This window comes from Strix uralensis, chromosome 32 (assembly GCF_047716275.1).
Source record: "Strix uralensis isolate ZFMK-TIS-50842 chromosome 32, bStrUra1, whole genome shotgun sequence".
NCBI lineage: Eukaryota > Metazoa > Chordata > Aves > Strigiformes > Strigidae > Strix > Strix uralensis.
In genome coordinates this window covers 3,293,237-3,312,119 of record NC_134003.1, presented here as the reverse complement: position 1 = coordinate 3,312,119, position 18,883 = coordinate 3,293,237, and the positions used below count along the sequence as shown (strand labels likewise).

At 67.6% G+C, this 18,883-nt stretch overlaps 3 protein-coding genes across 4 annotated transcripts; 2 read left to right on the top strand and 1 right to left on the bottom strand.

Moving 5' to 3' along the window:
• The first annotated feature begins 1 nt into the window (after position 1).
• NIT1 (nitrilase 1) lies at positions 2–2,406 on the top strand. Of its 2 annotated transcripts, none has more exons than XM_074852871.1 (6): positions 2–103; positions 842–1,123; positions 1,199–1,302; positions 1,394–1,527; positions 1,634–1,759; positions 1,858–2,406. In XM_074852871.1, the coding sequence occupies exons 2-6, from the start codon at positions 885–887 to the stop codon at positions 2,155–2,157; spliced, it is 903 nt and encodes a 300-aa protein (XP_074708972.1). In that variant the 5' UTR covers positions 2–103; positions 842–884; the 3' UTR covers positions 2,158–2,406. The 2 variants fall into 2 exon arrangements, with proteins under 2 accessions (XP_074708972.1, XP_074708971.1); XM_074852870.1 differs by having other exon boundaries at positions 22–103; positions 779–1,123.
• On the bottom strand, positions 2,311–11,918 carry DEDD (death effector domain containing). The gene is made up of 5 exons (XM_074852869.1): positions 11,284–11,918; positions 7,396–7,773; positions 4,342–4,449; positions 3,919–4,065; positions 2,311–3,829 (listed from the first exon to the last, which is right to left on the bottom strand). The coding sequence occupies exons 2-5, from the start codon at positions 7,718–7,720 to the stop codon at positions 3,453–3,455; spliced, it is 957 nt and encodes a 318-aa protein (XP_074708970.1). The 5' UTR covers positions 7,721–7,773; positions 11,284–11,918; the 3' UTR covers positions 2,311–3,452.
• A 3,641-nt stretch (positions 11,919–15,559) lies between these two features.
• On the top strand, positions 15,560–18,398 carry S100A10 (S100 calcium binding protein A10). The gene is made up of 3 exons (XM_074853109.1): positions 15,560–15,714; positions 16,989–17,128; positions 17,984–18,398. Exons 2-3 carry the CDS (start codon positions 16,997–16,999, stop codon positions 18,143–18,145), a joined length of 294 nt encoding a protein of 97 aa, XP_074709210.1. The 5' UTR covers positions 15,560–15,714; positions 16,989–16,996; the 3' UTR covers positions 18,146–18,398.
• The last annotated feature ends 485 nt before the right edge of the window (positions 18,399–18,883 follow it).

Here is an 18,883-nt window from a genome sequence, read left to right as displayed (position 1 = left end):
CGGGGCCGGGCGGTTCTCGGCAGACGGCGGCGCCGCCATCTTTGTTGAGGGCGCGGCTGGTGGGGACTTTGCCCGCGCCCTCTCCGCGCCGCCGGCCGGGCATGTACGGGCCGGGGGGCACCTGGGGGGACACTGGGGGCAAACCGGGCCCTTGGGGGGGCCAGGGGGCAGGTGGGGGGCTGACGTGGGGCAGAGCTGGGGCAGTTTGGGGTCTGACCTGCCTGGGGCAGAGCTGAGGCGTTTGGGGGGTGCTGGGGCAGTTGGGGTCTGTCCTGGAGCAGAGCTGGGGCAGTTTGGGGGGTGCTGGGGCAGTTTGGGGGGTGCTGGGGCAGTTGGGGTCTGTCCTGGGGCAGAGCTGGGGCAGTTTGGGGGTTCTGGGGCCGTTTGGGGGGTGCTGCGGCAGTTGGGGTCTGTCCTGGGGCAGAGCTGGGGCAGTTTGGGGGGTGCTGGGGCAGTTGGGGTCTGTCCTGGAGCAGAGCTGGGGCAGTTTGGGGGTGCTGGGGCAGTTGGGGTCTGTCCTGGAGCAGAGCTGGGGCAGTTTGGGGGGTGCTGGGGCAGTTTGGGGGGTGCTGGGGCAGTTGGGGTCTGTCCTGGGCGCTGCTGGGGGCAGTGGGGCCGCAGGAGGGGTCTGCCCAGTGGCAGCCACCCCCAGGCCCCTGCGTGGGGCCAGCGCCGTCCCCTTGGCCGTGGGTCCCCTCTGAACCGCCCCCCCCTGCCCAGGGGCCGCAGGCAGCAGCCGTGACCCCCCCTCCCCACGCCGGGGTCCCCCCTGCCCCAGGCTGAGCGCGGTGCCCCGGCCCCCCCTGCGCCGCCTGCTCCCAGCTCCCGCCTGCGCCCGCAGACGCCCGCACAGCTCCGGGCACCCCGCGCCTCCGCCGCGCCCCATGGCGGCTCCCCCGGGGCTGAAGCCGCTGGTGGCCGTGGGCCAGGTCACCTCGACGCCCGACAAGGAGCTGAACTTCGCCGCCTGCGCGGGGCTGGTGCGGGAGGCGGCGCGGCGCGGCGCCTGCCTCGTCTTCCTCCCCGAGGGCTTCGACTACATCGGCTCCGACACGGCGCAGACCCTCCGCCTGGCCGAGGGACTGGACGGGGACCTCATGGGGCGCTACACGGCGCTGGCCAGGTACCGGCGGGGACCCCCCCGCACCCCCGGGGTGGTGGAGATGGCGCCGGGGTGACCCCGGGTCCCCGTCCCCAGGGAGTGCGGCGTGTGGCTGTCCCTGGGCGGCTTCCACGAGCGCGGCCAGGACTGGCCGACCACGCAGCGCATCTACAACTGCCACGTGCTGCTGGACCCCTCAGGTGAGACCCCCCGGCCCCGCCCCGCCGACCGGGGGTCCCTGTCCCCCCGGAGACAACCCCCCTCCGCCCCCTCGCCCCCTCTCGTCCCCAGGTCACCTCGCGGCCACCTACAGAAAGACCCACCTGTGCGACGTGGAGCTGCCGGGACGCGCCGTCATGAAGGAGAGCAGCTTCACCAACCCCGGCGCCGAGATCGTGGCCCCCGTCGACACGCCGGCGGGGAAGGTACGGGACAGACGGGCACCTCCGGGGACCCTGTGGGGCGATGGCGCCCCTCCGCCGTCCCCTCAGCTCCGTGTCCTCACCGACGTCCCCCCCGTGTCGCCGCCAGCTCGGCCTCTCCATCTGCTACGACCTTCGCTTCCCCGAGATCTCGCTGGCGCTGCGGCGCGCCGGCGCCGAGATCCTCACCTACCCCTCGGCCTTCACCGTCCCCACGGGCTCGGCGCACTGGGAGGTGAGTTCCGCCCCGTCCCCCGCGGGGCGAGTTGCAGACCAAAAGCCCCTTTTTCTGCGTATTTAAGGGCGCCCGGCCCCACCCCTCCCCGCCCGCAGGTGCTGCTGCGCGCCCGCGCCATCGAGAGCCAGTGCTACGTGGTGGCGGCCGCCCAGACCGGGAGGAACCACGAGCGCCGGACGTCCTACGGCCACGCGCTGGTGGTGGACCCCTGGGGCGCCGTGGTGGCCCAGTGCCGTGAGGGGCCGGGGCTCTGCTACGCCGAGATCGACCTCGACTACCTGCACCGCGTCCGCCGCGAGATCCCGGTGCAGGGCCACCGCCGGCCCGACCTCTACGGCACCGTGGTGGCCGCGGGGCTGGCGCCGCCGTCGAATCCGGAGCGGGGCCAGATCTGACCCGTTCCTCGCCAAAACGCGGCGGCGCGGTGGGCTCGGGGCTCCCCGGCCCCTTGTGCTGCAGCCAGGGGGGCGGCCCCCCCTTTTTTTGGGTGTGTCCCACCGCTGCTGGGGGGTCAGGGGTCCCCCCCGGCGCAAGGAAGGAGCCAGGCGCTGCGGTAGATGTTTATTTCAAGAAACCCGAAAGCTACACAGGGAATATGACCATTATATTGAAGTTTAAAAAATACAGAAGTCACAGAAATTACACCAAGTTGTGCCAGAATCGTCCGTAAGCAGAAGGGGCGGGGGGGTGGGGGGGCCACACGCACCACGAGTCCCAGGGGGCTGCCCCCCTCCCGGGAGGGGTCCGCACCCCACGGCAGCCGAGTGGGGACGGGGAGAAAAACCACAAAACCAGGATGCAGCTGGAAAAAAATCCGCCCCCCGCCCCCGGGATCCGGCGGCAGTGGAGGGGGGGGACAGACGCCCCGTGGGGGCTCTCCGGGGCCGGGGGGGCCGCACGCCGCCGGCCCCCTCCAACGCGCAGGCAGAGGCTCGGCTGCCTGCTGCCAGCAACAGGCAGATCGCGTCGCCCCGGCCTGCCCCTTGTCCCAGTTTGTCCCAGTTGCCAGCTGGAGAGGGGAGGGACAGAGCCAGGCAGCCACACAGGGGACAGGCAAGAGATCTCGGGGCGTCCCTCGGCGCTGGTCCTCCCCCCCCCCGGCCCCCGCAGGGGAGGGGGACGCGAAGGCACATGGTCCAGGGGACACCGCGGGGACGGTTTTACTCCTGAGAAACCCACTGAGGTGACGGGGAGGGGGGGTGGGATCGTTTGGGGGAAGAAACTGGGGGGACGCGGCCCGTGGGGCACCCCCTGGCACACGGAGTCCCCCCCCCAGTGGTGACACAAGGGCAGGAGGGGGCCAAAGCCACCCCCAGACCCGGCGCAGGCACCGTGGGGCCGAGCCCACCCCGGTACAAACCTCCGCCGTGCCCCCCCGCCCCGGCTCGCCCAGCCCCATCACTGATGTGCCCCAGGCAGGAATTTTGCCTTTTTTGTTGTTGTTTTTAATGGATACAAAATAAAAGAGGAAAAAACCAAGGAAAACAAAGCGAGAGAGGTGACAGGACAGGAAAGGGGTGAGGACACACAGAAGCCTCCGGCGCTCCCCGCGGCTCCAGCCCAGCTCCGAACCCAGAGTCGCACAGTGCCCGGGTGGGGGTTTCGATCATCTTTTCCTTTTAGAAAAAAAAAAAAAAAAAGGAAAAAAAAAAAAGGAAAAAGCTTGGATCCCACCGAGCGGCGTCGGGCGTCAGGGCGCCGTCTGCAGCATCAAGTTCCTCAGGAGTTTCTGGCGCCCGACCTCGTAATCCTCCTCGTCCACATTGACCAGCAGTTTGATGGCTTCGTGGCCCACGGCTTGTTTGAGCGAGTCCGTGATGAAGACGCCCTTGAGGGCTTCCAGCAAAGAGCCGTTGATGTAATCGCGCCAGAACGCGTCGAGGTAGGTGAGCTCTGAGAATTTTATGTCACAGATGATGGAGCCCAGGTCCCGGGACTTGAGGATGGTGTTGGCCTGGTTGAAGCGCTCGAACTGGCGCTCGAGGGGGTCCTGCTTGTTGGAGAAGACGTTGCCTTGCAGCGCCGTCTCGTGCTGGCAGTACTCGGCTCGGACTCGCAGGCGGATGTCTGGGGGGACGCGGGGCAGAGGGGTGAGCGCTGCGGCGTGGGGAACCCCCGAACCCCCTCCCCGACCCCCAGCCCCGAGAGGGTCTCACCACAGGTCTGCTTCTCCTTGGGGTCCGGCGTCGCCGACTTCCTCCTCTTGCGCTGGCTGCCGAGGAGGGTGCGGCCGCGGCCCGGCCGCTTGGTGCAGATCTGGGGTCCCGCGGAGGAGCAGCAGACCACGGGGTGGTGGGGAGGCACTGCGGGGGGGCGGGGGGGTCAGGGGACACCCCGGGGGAGCGCAGGCCCCGCTCGCCCTCGCTGGCGCCGCATCTGAGCTCCTGCCCTCCCCTCCCTCCTGCTCCCCCCGAGAGGGGACCCCCACATTACCCCCGGAGAGCCAACAGCCCCCCCCGCAGCCACGCGGTGCCGGGCAGGACGTGGAGCCCCGCGCGCGGGTGTGTCCCCCCGACGTGTGGCAGCGGGTCCCCGCGCTCCCAGACTGACCCCCCCGATCCCCGCGGGCCCGAACCCACCTGATTTATGGGGGTGGCCGAGCCCGTGTTCCGCCTCGCTGTGAGCTCGGGGCGTCACGTAGCGGATGGACGTCTCCTCCAGGTACTTGTCCACCAGGTCCGGACACACTGGGGGAGAGAGGGGACACGGGGGCCGTCGGGGAGGGGCGGAGGGGACACGGGGGCCGTCGGGGAGGGGCGGAGGGGACACGGGGGCCGTCGGGGAGGGGCGGAGGGGACACGGGGGCCGTCGGGGAGGGACGGAGGGGACACGGGGACCCTCGGGGAGGGACGGAGGGGACACGGGGACCCTCGGGGAGGGACGGAGGGGACACGGGGACCCTCCAAGCAGGAGGCCAGGGCAGATCTCTCCCGCCGTGGCAGGTGCCCACGTGTGCTGGAGCAGCTCCGCACCCCCCGAGCACGGAGCTGCCGTTTTCTCCCGCCTCGGAAAAACCCCGTCGGGGTGCCGAGGCCGCGCAGCTGCGGCTCAGGAAAGGCCGATTCCGTTTGTTTATCCGCGGATAATCCCAACGCCCCAACTCGGAGCGGAGCCGCAAATCCCCCGTCCGGGCCCATCGCTCAGACCAGCCCCCGATTCGTCCCCTGCCCCCCCCGCGGCCCCGCCTGGGTCTGAGCAAAGCTCTGGGGGAGCGGCCGCGGGGGCAGCTCCAGGTCCCCAGGACGGACCCGGCTGCTTTAGGATAAGCTGGCGCGTGCCCAAACCGTTAAACCTCCGTGATTTAAACCCGACTTCAGCAGATCAAACCTTCGAATTAACACAGGGGCAGGAGCGGGGGGTTTGAGGAGAGTCAAGCTGCTGAGCGGAAGCAGCTGCTGAGCAAAGATTATGGGGTTATTTTGGAGGGCCGGGACGTTTTCTGCGGGTTGTTTTTGTCCTGTTTGGCGAGCTCGGAGCACGGCCCGTCCCGCGCAGGATCCCTCCCATCCCCGCCGGGCCGAGGCCGGCCAAGGCCGCGGGTGTCCCCGGCCCCCCCGCCGCTCTCCGGCAGTGCCCAGCCGGCTCCGGCCTCAGGACGGGGTTTTGCTGCTTTTCAGCGCCACGAATACGAATGAGGCAGGAGGAGACAAGAGCTCGGGGCTGCTGCGGCGTCTGGAAGGACCCGGGATGCAGAAACAAGCGTCAGCTCGTTGGGTCTGGAGGAGACTTCCCTCACCCCATCAATCCCCCCGCTAGAACCCCCCCGTGAGGCGCCTTCCTTCCTAAAGCTTTCTGAAACGCTGGTTTTGCGCATTTAGTTGAACCGTTTCCACCCAGGCGCGGCCGGAGACCTCGCAAGAGCGAGATCTCAGGGGTACGGAGCGTCGCTGCTCGCGCCACGGCGGCCTGCGGAGACGCGGGCGCCCGCCTCACCCCGAAACACCAAAACCTGAGGCGGGGACGGCTCTGGCTTCGGCCAACAGCCCCCTCCGTTCGGGTTTTTGCACCAAACGAGCAAAAAGCTGCTCAAAAAACACAAGAACAGTGCTGTGACCCCCCAACCCCTACAGAAACTCGGGGAATCGGCACCACCAGAAACCTCCCCGAGCCCAAGCGCCGCGCAGCCGGCCCGGGGAACGCGCCCGCCCCCCGCTTTCCCTTTTTCTCTAGTTTTTCTTGGCCCGGTGCGGAGGAAGAGCACAGAAAGGTCACCCCAGCGCCAGCCTCCTCCGCCCTGCCTGCACCCCGCCGCCGCGGCACAGAGCGCGCTCCCGGCTCCCAGAAAATGCCGGATAACGGGAAAATCCTCGCGGCGTCTGGTCTGAGCCTGCGCGGGCGCAGGGCGTGGGTGCAGGGTGTAGGTGCAGGCAGGGCTGCCCCGCGCTCAGGCTCCACCCGGGCTGGAAGTTTCTGGCGTTTTGCAGCGGCACGAGGCAGCAGCTGCCACCCAAAGGAGCGTCCCCTCCCCATCCCCTCCCCGATGCTGGTTAAGAAGCGACTTGAACAAAAACCCCCGTTAATTTTCAAGGCACCCGAACCGTTTCCCGCTGGCAGGGGGGACCACGCTCCCGCTGCCAGCCCCGGTCCGTCCCTCCTCTCACCCCCAAACCCGGGGAGTTTTTAACGCCTGCCCCTACGTGTGCTCGCCGCTCTCCCAAGCGCCGGCAGGGAACGGCACCGCTGCCCACAGCGCGGGCAGAAACCGGGAAGAGTCGGCAGCCTGGGACTGCCAAGAAAGCCCAATTATCCCAATTTAAAGCAAAGATGCAAATTTCAAGAGGCTGAATCCTGCTGCAGCGGCTGCCTTACGCATCCCCTGCAACAAGTGCTCCCTCCTTGCTGACTCCTCTGGTGCTGGATGATCTGGGTTACGTTCTTTGAACTGCAAATTGAGGTTTTTAGTAAAAAAAAAAAAAGAAAAAGGCACAGGGCCAAGGCGGTGGAGGGCAGGGCTCAGCCTGGCAGCTCCACGAAGTGACCGAACACCCACAAAATTATCCAGATCCCAACTGCTGGGGCCTGCGAGCCAGGAGAGCGTGAGGGGAAAAGGGGCGATCAGGAGAGGAGGGTCTGGGGCATCCCACTGGAAAACGGGTTAAAAAATGTCTGAATCTGGCCGCGGGTTTCTCGCTCGGGCCTCTCTGTGCTGCACGCCGCAGGACTGACAGCACCAGCTCGGGGAGGACGTCGGTCGCTTCCCAAACCAGCCTCAGCCCCGAGAGGACGAGGGGGCTTCCCCCGCCCCGCCGGCACGTCGAGCGCAGCCCCCCCGCCGGCTCCTTCTCGCTCCAGGCGGGAATTGGGGCCAAAAGCAGCATTTCCCTAAAAACTAGCGACGAGCAGCGGGAGCTGGCAGGGGCGGGAGCTGGCAGAGCTAGGAGCTGCACAGCAGCAACCCCCGTCCTCTGCCGCTAAAGAAAGGAGGAGACCTCGGCACTCCCCAGAAACGAGGCTTTAACCCCCCAAAATGGTGCTAAACCCCTAAAAAACACCCCGTGGCCGCCTCTGCCTGCACTTCTGGCAGCCGTTTGTCCTCACAAGCCTCGGGGTCCTCTAACCGCTGCCTCTCCAGGGCGTCAGCTGAGGAAAACCGGGCTGACTAAGGAAGCGGGCCTCGTTCGGGCGTCACTTACCGGCCCGTCGCCTCTTGAGGGTGACGTAGGGCAGCAGGTCGTGGCGCGTGATGATCCGCAGCAATTGCAGCACCTGCCGGAAGTTGGTCTCGTCGCAGCGGCCCTGCCGCTCCAGCGCCAGCAAGAAGTCCCGGCCGCTGCGGATCATCCCCCTCTCGTAATCGTCGATCACGTCCACGAAGAGGAAGGAGAGCACCCGCACGTCCCGGTGGGTCAGGTGCGTGCCCACGATGTCGAACATGCGGTGCAGGCTGTACAGCCCGTGCTCCCGGTCGCCCCGTTCCTCCGGCCACGCTTGCGCTCGGCTCCGTTTGAAGGCGGCCATCGTCCGCCGCTGCCGGCCGGCGCCGAGCCGGGGCTCCCCGCAGCACCACAACCCTACAAGACAGAGAGGGCCAACGGGATTTAATCGGTGGATACTCGGTTACAAACCCCGCTCTGCAGCCCGCCACTGCATCGCGGTGGGCAGCGACTCATCCTTTGCTCTGCCAGAGCATCGCACACCAAAAATCATCGGGTACCAGATCGACGGCACCGCGCTCGCTTGTGACCCCAAACACCGTCTGGCAGAAACACCGAGGAGCTACGGGGCTCGAGACCGCGACGCAGGTGAAGGCCGACGTCCTCCGCCCCAGCGAAACGAGCCCCCACGTCCCCAACAGCCCCCGCTGAGCCCGCCGCAGCAGCGGGCACCAACCGCACGAAGCCATTCAGCGCAGCCACTGGTATCGCGCCGAAACATCAAGGGAGAAGGAAATCAGCCGCCCGGCAGGCCCCGACCTGTCGGGCTTCAAAGTCGGAGGAGAGCCAGCCTCGCCAGACTGGCTTCAGCGCCCGACTCGGGGCTCACCCGCCCCGTCTCAGCAGGTTTCTCGCCTGGTTCCGGCCCCCCCGGGCCAGTTCCTCGTGGCTCTGCCGTCACCCGGCACTTTCAGCAGCACCGGCAGCTTCGTTTCTTCACCGAGAGCCACGGGGAGCCCAGTGCCCAGCCGAGGGGAGGGGGGACCCGCAGGAATCGCAGCCCGTGCCTGGCCTCCCTCGGGGACCGAGCGCTGCCGCAGCGCAGCAGGTGACGTTAAGGTGTCCCACGCCTGGGGACGGCACCGTGTCACTGCACAGAGTCGGCCACGAGACATGCCGGGGGCTGGTGACGAGCCGTTCGGCAACACCAGTCGCTCGGGGCGATTGGGGTTCGGAGTAAACCGCACCGCAGGGCTCGCTGGGGCACCCCCCGAGCCGCTCCGAGGGGCCTTCGGACCCCCAAAGCGCGTCTCCAGCTCGGGGCCGTGGCTAAAAGGCACCTTGGTGTGGCCGCGTCAGGGATATACCCCAGCACGACGGCCCTCGGTAGTTTAACGAGGCCGGGAGCCCTCCTGCCCTGCGGGACACGGGGCCGAGGCCGCAGTCCGGTACCACCCCTGCGGTTTTCCAGGCAGGATGCAGCCTCTGCTCCATCCGGCACCGGGCCATGGCTCCATCTTCCCTCCGGAGCTCGCCCCAGCCCAGCCGGCGTCACCACGGAGCAGCTTCGCTTGGTTACGGTTCCCAAAACAGAGGCGGCGGGGCGTAAACACGCGACACCGGCTGGAATCTCCCTATTCCCAGCACGGCCGGTGACTCACGCTCGGGCCCCAGGCAGGCGGGGGGAGCCCTCGACGGGGCCGTCGGCCACCAGCACTCAATGGGAGGGTTTTAATTCCTATCATAAAATGCAAATAGCTCAAATTAAAAATGTGTTGAGCAACTGCTGCTCTGAAAACAGTCTGACGCAGCTCTGCCTGCTCCAGCTGGGGAGGAGAGGGCAATATATACCGTACAGCTTCCCCCAAGGAGACAAGTCCTCCCGGAACAGCTTCTGGTGAAGGTATTTCCTGCTACAACCAGCCTGTAGCCACCTCCGTGCAGGGCAGAGGGGAGAAAAATCAGAATAAAGCACCCCGGTTCTGCTCCAGCCCGGGAGCCGAGTCATGGCAGCTCCACGGCGAAGCCAGAGCTGGGCTGCGGCTCCCGGGAGAGGGAGCGGATTCCTCCGGTCTCCTCAACCCCGCGAGGGCCAAACCATGGAGGGGCCTTTACCAGGAGCTGCGGCTGCGTCGCAACGGGCAGCGCGCGGTAACTGCGCGAACCCAGAGTAAAAGCGTGAAAAAAACCCGATGACGAGCGATCCTCAGTCTGGACGGTCGCTGCCGTGAGCGGAAAAAGCACCGAGCACACCCCAAGCTGCGCTTCGAGCTGACGGCGAAGTCCCCGGCGCTCCTCGGCCACATCCAGACTGGATTTGGTGCTGCAGCACCAGTGCCAACCAGTAAACGAACCCACAGGCCGCTGGTTTTGTGGCCGGGTGGCTCGGTGGCCGCCGGCCCCCTCAGCTCTCCCCCTGCTCCCGCCCGCCGCCGGGTTCCGTGGGTGCTGCTCACACGCTCCGGTCGGGGTTTTGCTGCGGGAGCTACAAATATTCCTGCGCAAACGAAAACAGACGAGAAGCGAGCACAGGCAGCGCCCGGCGAGGTCTCTGCCTTCGGCCCGGCCTCCTGTAAGCAGCTCTGAGAGAAAAACCTGAACACACCCCCCCCCAGCCGCCCCCCAGCTCATGGCCTGGAGATCCGCGCCCCATCGTCCTCCCCAGAAACGCGACCTCTGTCCCCAAACGGCGCCCGCTCCGCACAACCGGGGGGAACCACCCCGGCGCGGGCACAGGCCAGCGCCGCTCTCAGGGACCCTCTTTTGTAGCGTTTCACTCCAAATGGCTCCTTCCCCTGCAGTCGGGTTTGCCAGGCACGGAAGTGCAGAAACCCAAGGCAGAAATTAGGCAGACGCTCTCTTTTGATTATTTGGTACCAACCGCCCTGGGATTACGCTGCATGTTTTCTTCCAGGGAGGCAAAAAGAATAAAAGGCAACTTGACATTGCGCTGCCTAAACACAAGAAGAGGAGATTCAGCAGAAAGAGACTTTCTGTGTGGGGGAAGTAGAGTCCCGGGGGGCAGTTCCTTACGGCTGCACCACCCAAAACCACAAAAAGCTGTTAAATTCGTTTCCAAGCAGGGGATTCCAAGCAGCCGCTACTTGGAAGAGATCCCCGCTTCCCCTCGCCTCTGGCTCTCCTCCCGCCTTAAACCCACGGGATCGGAAGGCTGGAGCGCTTTGCTGCGCACATGCATTAAAAAAAACACCCTGAAACCCTTTGATTTTCCTCAACAAACAGCCCCATCGCGAGGGGAGGGAGCAGGACAGATCTCCCAGCAGCAGAGGAGGAGCTGGCCGTGCCCCCGTGCCCCGAGAGCCGTGCGTGCCCCCGCGCAGACAGGCAGCACAGCGCACCCGCTCCGGAGACTTTCCTCAAGAGGAGACTTTCGGTTGGGCTCCAGGATCATTAAAATAATTTAAAGTGAACAGGAAAAACAAGCTTTTGGTGCCTACAAAGCTCTGCAGTTAATCAGAGCCTTACTCATGTGGGTGCAGGGGCCTTTTGCCACTGGGCGAGTTCGGGGAACTCGCGAAAACCCACCTCCCGCAGCACGGTCCTGCCTGGACGGGCACAAAGGCACAAAAACCAACTTGGAGGGGAATTTTCCGGAGCAGCCCAACCCCAGCCTCCTCCCTCCGCGCGCTGCAGGCGGACGCGAGGGGGACACCCAGTCCGCCCAGTCGCGTGTTCGCCACAGACCAGACCCGATCCCGCTCGACTCGGCCAGGAGCGGCCGAACGGCGCCGCGGAGCCTCGGCAGAGGTGTGAAGCCCGAGGCAGAACCAGAACCCAAACGCGTTGGATCACGGAAGGAAACGCCAACAAAGAGCCGAACGCTTCGGTTTCGCCGCCCCGGCAGCAGTGACCCCCGAGGTTCCTTCCTCTGCTCTTGAGACACCTTCACCCCGAAACAAACAGCACCTCGTCTGGCGTCGTCCCGGCCGCCGGCTCGCCCCAGCTCTGCTCCCGGCAGCTCCGCCACGCCAACCACGCGGTTCTCCTCCTCCTCCTCTCCTTCCTCGCGAAAGAGCTCGGCCGCCCCGCGGCTCCCCGCAGGCGCACGGATCCCGTCGGCCAGGATGGCGGCAGCCCCAGCCCCGAGCTCGGGAGCCGCTCGCCGAGGCCACTCGGCCGCTGGTTTTCTGTGGGACCAGCTGATCCCCCCGACTCCCGGGCCGGCAGACGGACGGGGCGCTGCCCGCCGTGACCGACACCCGGCCCAGCACCCGCCATCCCGCGGGACAGGCAACCTCTGCTGAGGAACGAGACAGATTAACGGGAGAAGTGGGGATATAAACGGTTCCTGCTGCGCGGAGGATGAACCGGTCAAAGGGAGCTGAGGAGAAATAAGATTAATCCATAACTGTCCTCTCTGGAGGGTTTTCTTTGACCTTGCCCCTGCAGCACTTTGTGTCAGCGCTGGTGAGGGGACAGCGGGTCTGAGCCGGTCCCACAACACCCGTAGGGCAGAAAAAGATCCTAAACCCACCACTAATGGCAGCAAACCCTCTAGTCCCAGCCCAGCAAAACAGGCTCGATGGCAGCGGCAGAGCCGAGCCCACACGGCCACCCCCGGCCACCCCGGGGCAGCGAAGGCCGGAGGGGGAGGAGGAAGCGCTCAGCCACGCTGCGTCACCGGACAAAGTCCTCGTAACCCCCCGACAACGAGCCAGACGCAGCCAGCGGTTGTTCTGGGGTAGGACTGGGAGGGGGGGGCGGAATTTTTTTGGTGCGGGGGTTTAACTGGGGGAGAGTGATTTTTATTTTTCAGCGCAGGAAGTGCTTTTCACTTCGATTCATGCCCCGGTCTAATGCCTGTCACCTCAGTTAATCTCATTCCTGCCACTGAGGGGCCTCGATTTCCGACACCACTAACGCCCCGAATGGCACCGGCAAAGGGACCCCCAAAACCAACCCCCCGGTTAGTGCCGGGGTGCCGAGACGGAGCAGCACCACCAGCCGGGAACGGTGCCCGAGCCACCGCACGCCGACGGGGGGGAAAAAAAGAGCAAAATCCTAAATAAAAATCCCAAAGCTGGGAACTCCCTGAGCCTCCCCTACGCCGGCGCGTAACCGCAGGCGCCGCTCGAGCCATGGAAACGGGAGCGCGGGCAGGGGACGGCGTCAGCGACGTCACGGGCAGCGCCCGCCCGGGCCCCTCCGCAGCCCCCGCTCGCAGCCGGCGTCACCCATCTCGCCCTTTCCGTCCCCAAACAGACACCTGATCGGGATTCACCTCCGGCCAAGCTTCCCAAACTTCTCCGAGTCAGGACAATTCGCCAAACCGCAGAGTTATTGGCGCAGGCGGGCGCCCAGCCGACCCCAGGTATCCACCTCGGCCGGGCTCCGTGCGCGGGGGACGGAGCCTCCCCGGATCGTCCCCACGGCGCAAGGCTCGGCCGGCGGCTGCTCCCGGGAGAGGAGGGATGGGCGAATCGTTAGTACGTTAGAAAAAATATACACGTAGGTGCACCCACCTTAGCGAGGAGCTCTTCTGGTCTTGCTTATATCCACGCTCCGAACAGCCGCCGAGCGAGAGGGTTTTTAAGGAGTCTTCTATCCCCTTTTCTCCTTGACTTTTTAAATAAACTACCCAACAAAACCGCGGCAGCGCCCGCAGAGTTTCACGTTTCTCTTGCAGCGGGGAAGCCGAACGTCCAGAGCCGGGCAGCAGCGGTCAGTGTTAAAGCTGGTCGACTTGCCAGAAGCCACCCAATTTATTTTTTTTTTTCCCCCCTCCAACCTTCTTTTTTTCCTACTTAATAATTTATTGACGTGGGGAGGTGGAGAAGGAAAGTCCAGAACTCACCCTGCACTCTCTAGGTCATTTCTTTTTTTGAAAACACCGTTCCTGAAGAACCGACTCCCTGCTCCCTTCTCACCAGCGGGGCCTAACGCCGCCCTCGGAGCCGGGGCACGGGCAGGGCGCTCCCAACACCCGAGACCTCGATTCGCTTTCTTAGTATCACAATTCCTCCGCAAACTGGATGGGCTTAAGGGATAAACCTTAACAAAAAAGCCAGGAGAAGGTCATCTGAACTGGGCCAGTCTTTACAAATTCAGCCCATCCCTCCTCCTGCGTTTACTCACAATTAGAGCGCTCGTCTCCTCCCCAGCAGCTCCTTAAGCCCAGCTTATCCCCCGGACGCGGCCTGCTCGGGCAGCCGGGCCCAGCGCCTCGTCCCAACCGCTACAGCCGCGCCGCCCTGCGCCTATTAAATACTAAAAAATAAAAAACTCTGACTCTCCCAGAAGCGAAGCTTAAAGCTCCCAAAAAAACAGCCCAAAGCGACCCAAGCGGGGTTATCTGAAGGCGGCCGAAGCCTCGCCGCGCCGCTCGCCCCGAACCCCCCCGGCTCTCCCCTCCCCGTTACCGGCACATGCCGCAGCGGCCCGGCACCTCCCGCCGCCCGGCTCCGGCCTCCCCCCGCAGACGGGGAGCACCCGGATTTTTAACGCCTCCCGGCCGAAAGCCCGGCGGCCGCCGCTGGGGGCTGGGCCTGTCCGGCCCCGCCAGGCCCCGGGAGCGGAGGGGCGGGGAGGGCGGCGAGGGGCCGCCGGCCCCAGGAGGGGGCTCCGCGGGCTGCCGAGGAGAGCGGCTCGGCCCCGCGGCCACGGCACTGCGGCCCCCCTAGGGCCCCATCCCCCGGGCCCCGAGGCCTCTCCTGCGCTGCCCCTGCCCGGCACCGGGCCGCGCTGAGGTGGGGGGGGAGGCGGCCTGGGCCCGGGCCCGTCCCCTCACCCACAGGCACGGCCGAGGGGCTCCCTTACGCCGCCCCCGCCATGCCCGCCGCCTCGGCCCCCGCTCCGCTGTGCCGGCCCCGCTGGCGCTGCGGGGCTGCCCGGGCTGAGGGCGGCGCGGCCTCCCCCTCACGGCCGCCCCAGGCTCGGCGCCGCCATGTTGGCTCCGTCCGCTCCGCTCCCCGCTCGCAGGCGGCCGCCGCGGCTCCGGCGCGACGCAACATCCGGGGACGCGGCCCCGCCCCCCGGCGCGGCCCCGCCCCACATCCGGGCCCCGCTCACCTCTGCGCCTTCACTCCCATTGGGAAAGGCGGGCGGCGCGGCGCCCTCTTGGATAAGGGCAGAGGGGCGGGCACATCCGGGTCACCGGCCGCCGGCTTCAGCGCCCTCCAGGAGCACTGGCGCGCTGCCGCCATATTGGGTGAGGGCAAGCTGGCAAGGCCGCCACGCCCTTAGGGCACGTGGGGCCGCGGCCGCCATTTCGGGAGAGGGCAGGCGGGGTCCCCCCGCCGCGGCTTCGCGCCTATTGCGGGTCATGAGGGGGCGCCGCCATCTTGGCTGAGGGCAGAGTGACACGACGCGGGGCGCCGGCTCCGCGCGGGGGGGGTCCCCGGGGTTGGGGGGGTCCCCGGAGTTGGGGGGGTCCCTTGGGGTCTTCTTGGGGACTGAGGGTTTGCGGCGGGGGGGGTGTCCCTGGGGAGCCCTGTGAGGAAGGGGAGGCCCTTGAGGGGGGCGTTTGATGGGGGGGTCCTGGGGACACGGGGGTCCCTCCCCAGGAAGGGCACCTCGGGGCCCGGCTCGCCCTTCCCCCCGTCTCCGGCAGATGGAGCCAGGCGGGCCGGGCCCGCACCCATGGAGGGGGGGGGCACCCATGAGCCCCGCCCCAGCCCTGCTCCCCCCCCCCCGCGTACCTTTGCACCCTCCTGGGGTGGGGAAACTGAGGCACGGCCGGGGGGGGGGATCGTCACCCCGGGGTCCCCGTGTCACCCCCCCTCGTGCCGCGGGTGGCCGCGCCCCGCGCTCGGGAAGGGCGGACGCGCCCCGGGGCGCTGCGGGGGCGGCCACGCGCGGGGTGTTCCCCCCCCCCCGGGGTCCCCGCGCCTCGCAACCCCAATTAGTCGTTAATTAAGTCCGCACGCGCCGGGGTGGCGTCCCCGCCGGGATGGGGTCACGGCGGGGCGGGGGGTGCTCTCGGGGGTGGGACGGGGGGGTAGGATGGGGGTCCGGGGGGGGCAGGATTGGGGGGGCGAGTGTGCAGGAACGGGGGCCCGGGGGGGCAGGACGGGGGGTCCGGGAGGGGCAGGAGTGGGGGGGGGACGGGGGGGGGGCCAGGACGGGGGGTCCGGGGGCAGCAGGATGGGGGGGGGGGCTCGGGGGACAGGACGGGGGTCCCGCAGTGGGGAGCGGGGGGTAAGGATGGGGGTCCGGGGGGGGCAGGGTGGGGGTCCGGGGGGGCCGCGGGCGCAGGGAAGGGTTAAGGCGGGCGGGGAGCGGGTGAGTCAGCGGGGCCGCCCCGGCCCCCCCGGCCCCCCCCGGCCCGCCCCCGCCGTGCCTATCCCGGGCGGCGCCGCGCCCCGCCACTGCCCGCTCCGCGCCGCGCCGCTCCGCACCGTGAGTACCGGCCCGGGGGGGCCCCCTGCCCCCCCATCAGCGGGGGGGAGCCCCCCAGGCTGCACCTTCTTGGGGGGGACCCCATGGCTGCACCACGCTTAGGGGGGGGCTCAATCGTGCACCCCGCGTGGAGGGGGGGGGGGGATCCTGCAGCTTGCTTGGGGGGGGGCCAATCCCGCACCCTGCTATGGGGGGGCCCAATTCTGCACCCCTCATTTAAATTAAAATCTTCTGCGCCCCCCCCGGGCATCCCCCCCTCGGCGGGGAACCCCAAACCTGCCCCCCTGCCAGAGGGGGACCCCGCTCCTGCCCCTCCCGTTAGGGGTGGGCCCCATCCTGCCCCCCCGCAGCGGGGCCTGCGGGCGTTGTGCCCCCCCCCCATTAAAGGGGGACCCAACCCCGCACCCCCCTTTGGAGGGGGACCCCGAAATGGGCACGTGGGCCAGGGCCACCCCCCCGGAGGGTTTGGGGTGTCCGTGGAGGGGGATATCCCCCCACACCCCCCCCAAAAGATGCTCCTGCACCCCGGGGGGGCCGCATCCTGCCTGGGGGGGGCCGGGGGGGTCCCCGGTGCTGAGCGGGGGAGCCCCAGCCCCGCCGCCCGCCCCACACCCCCCCGGAGCCCCCCAAGTTTTCGGAGCGAAGCCGCGGGCTGGGCCAGTTCCTGTTTCGGTGGCGCTGGGGTGTGGCAGTGGTGGCCCCGACCCTGTCCCCAACCCTGTCCCCAACCCTGCGGCAGCGCGGGGGGGGGCGCGCTGAGCTTGAGGGGGGGTCGTGGGGCTGGGGGGGGGGGGGGGGGCAGGCGTGTCCCCACGCTGCCGTCACCCCACATCTCCGCCAGGCCCAGGCATCCCTTCCCAAAATGATGGGGGGGGGTGTGGGGGGGGTGTGACCCCTTTGGGGAGGGGGGTGACCCCTTGGGGGGGCCGCTTTGGGGCTGCCCCCCCCGTGACCCCTCAGTTATGGGGAAACTGAGGCAGGGAGCGCCCCGCCCAGGGAGGGGGCCGGGGGCTTTGTGCAACCCCCCCCTCCCTGACTCATCGGGGTTCCCCAGGGTGCCCCATGGCCTGAGGGGGGGGGGACACGGGACACACCCGCCTGGGTGTCCCCCCCCCGCCCCCGGCCCCACCCCGCGGCCGGAGCTGAGTCATTCCCGGCGGCTGGAAAACCGCTCACACGTGTGATGAGCGGTGCCAGCCTCAGCCCGCCGGCGGGGCGGGGGGGTGCGGGGGGGTGCGGGGCGGCGCGGGGCTGAGCTGTGTCCCCCCCCGCAGCCCCCGCCATGCCGTCCCAGATGGAACACGCCATGGAGACCCTCATGTTCACCTTCCACAAGTACGCGGGGGACAAGAACCACCTCAGCAAGGAGGACCTGCGGGCCCTCATGGAGAAGGAGTTCCCCGGCTTCCTGGAGGTGGGGGCGGCGGCGGGCGGGGGGCCCCTAGAGCACCCCGAGATCAGCCCCTACAGCACCCCAGGATCGAGCCCTATAGCGTCCTGGGACCAGCCCCTATAGCACCCCAAGATTGGACCCTATAGCACCCAAAATCAGCCCCTATAGTACCCCGAGATCAGCCCCTGTAGCACCCCAGTATTGGACCCTATAGCACCCCAAGATCACCCCCTATAGCACTCTGGGACCACCCCCTGTAGCACCCCGAAATCAGCCCCTATAGCACCCAAGATCCACCCCTATATCACCCTGAAATCAGCCCCTTATAGCACCCCAAGATCACCCCCTATAGCACTCTGAGGTCCGCCACTATAGCACCCTGAAATCAGCCCCTATAGCACCCAAGGTCAGCCCCTATAGCACCCAAAATCAGCCCCTATAGCACCCCAAGGTCACCCCCTATAGCACCCTGAGGTCAGCCCCTATAGCACCCAAAATCAGCCCGTATAGCACCCCAAGATCACCCCCTATAGCACCCCAAAATCCGCCCCTATATCACCCTGAAATCAGCCCCTATAGCACCCCAAGGTCACCCCCTATAGCACCCCAAAATCCGCCACTATAGCACCCAAAATCAGCCTGTATAGCACCCCAAGATCACCCCCTATAGCACCCCAAAATCAGCCCCTATAGCACCCTGGGACCATCCCCTGTAGCACCCCAAGATCACCCCCTGTAGCACCCCGAGATCCGCCCCTATAGCACCCAGGCCCCGCCCCACACACCCCACCAGCACAGCCCCCCCCCCCCGTAGGGTCCCGGGGCCCCCCCGCGGGCAGGGGGTGTTGGGGGGCGCTGACCCCCCCGTGTCGGCAGAACCAGCGGGACCCGATGGCGCTGGAGAAGATCCTGCGGGACCTGGAGCAGAGCCGCGACGGGCGCGTGGGCTTCCAGGGCTTCTTCTCGCTGGTGGCCGGGCTGACCATCGCCTGCAACGACTACTTCGTGCTGCACATGAAGCAGAAGGGCCGCAAGTGAGCGGGGGGCACCCATGGGTGCTGCCCCCCACCCCAGGGGCTGCCCCCCACCCGTGGGTGCTGCCCTGACACCCATAGGTGCTGCCCCCCACCCCTGGGGCTGCCCTGACACCCCTGGGGCTGCCCTGACATCCAGGGGGCTGCCCCCCAGCCCTGGGGGCTGCCCCCCACCCCAGGGTGCTGCCCCACACCCGTGGGTGCTGCCTGACACCCCCCCCCTGCTGCCCCCCCCCCAATAAAGGTGTTTTCTACTACACTGGAGCTGCCTCATTTCTTGGGGTCCCCGTGGTCACCCCGAGGTCCCCGTCCCTTTGGGGTCCCTGTCACCCTGGGGTGCCCCTGGGGTCCCCACCACAATGGGGTCCCCAATACCCCGAGGTCCCCATCCCCTTGGGGTCCCTGTCACCCTGGGGTCCCTGCCTCCCCCAATACCCTGTCACCCTGGGGTGCCCCTGGGGTCCCTGTCCCCTGCCCCCCCCCAGCCCCACCCATGGGGTGACCCCAGCCATGGGGGGGGGTGGAGCACAGGCCCCCCCCAAACTGCTGGAGGTGGTGTGGTAGGTGGGGTCCCCCAAAAGGGGTGTATAGGGGGTGTAGGGGGGTCTATAGGGGTGTAGGGGAGTATGAGCGTGTATAGGGTGGGTATGGGGGTGTATGGGGGGTGTATAGGGGTGTAGGGGGTGGGTATGGGGGTGTATAGGGGGTGTAGGGGGGTTTGGGGGTGTATAGGGGGTGTATA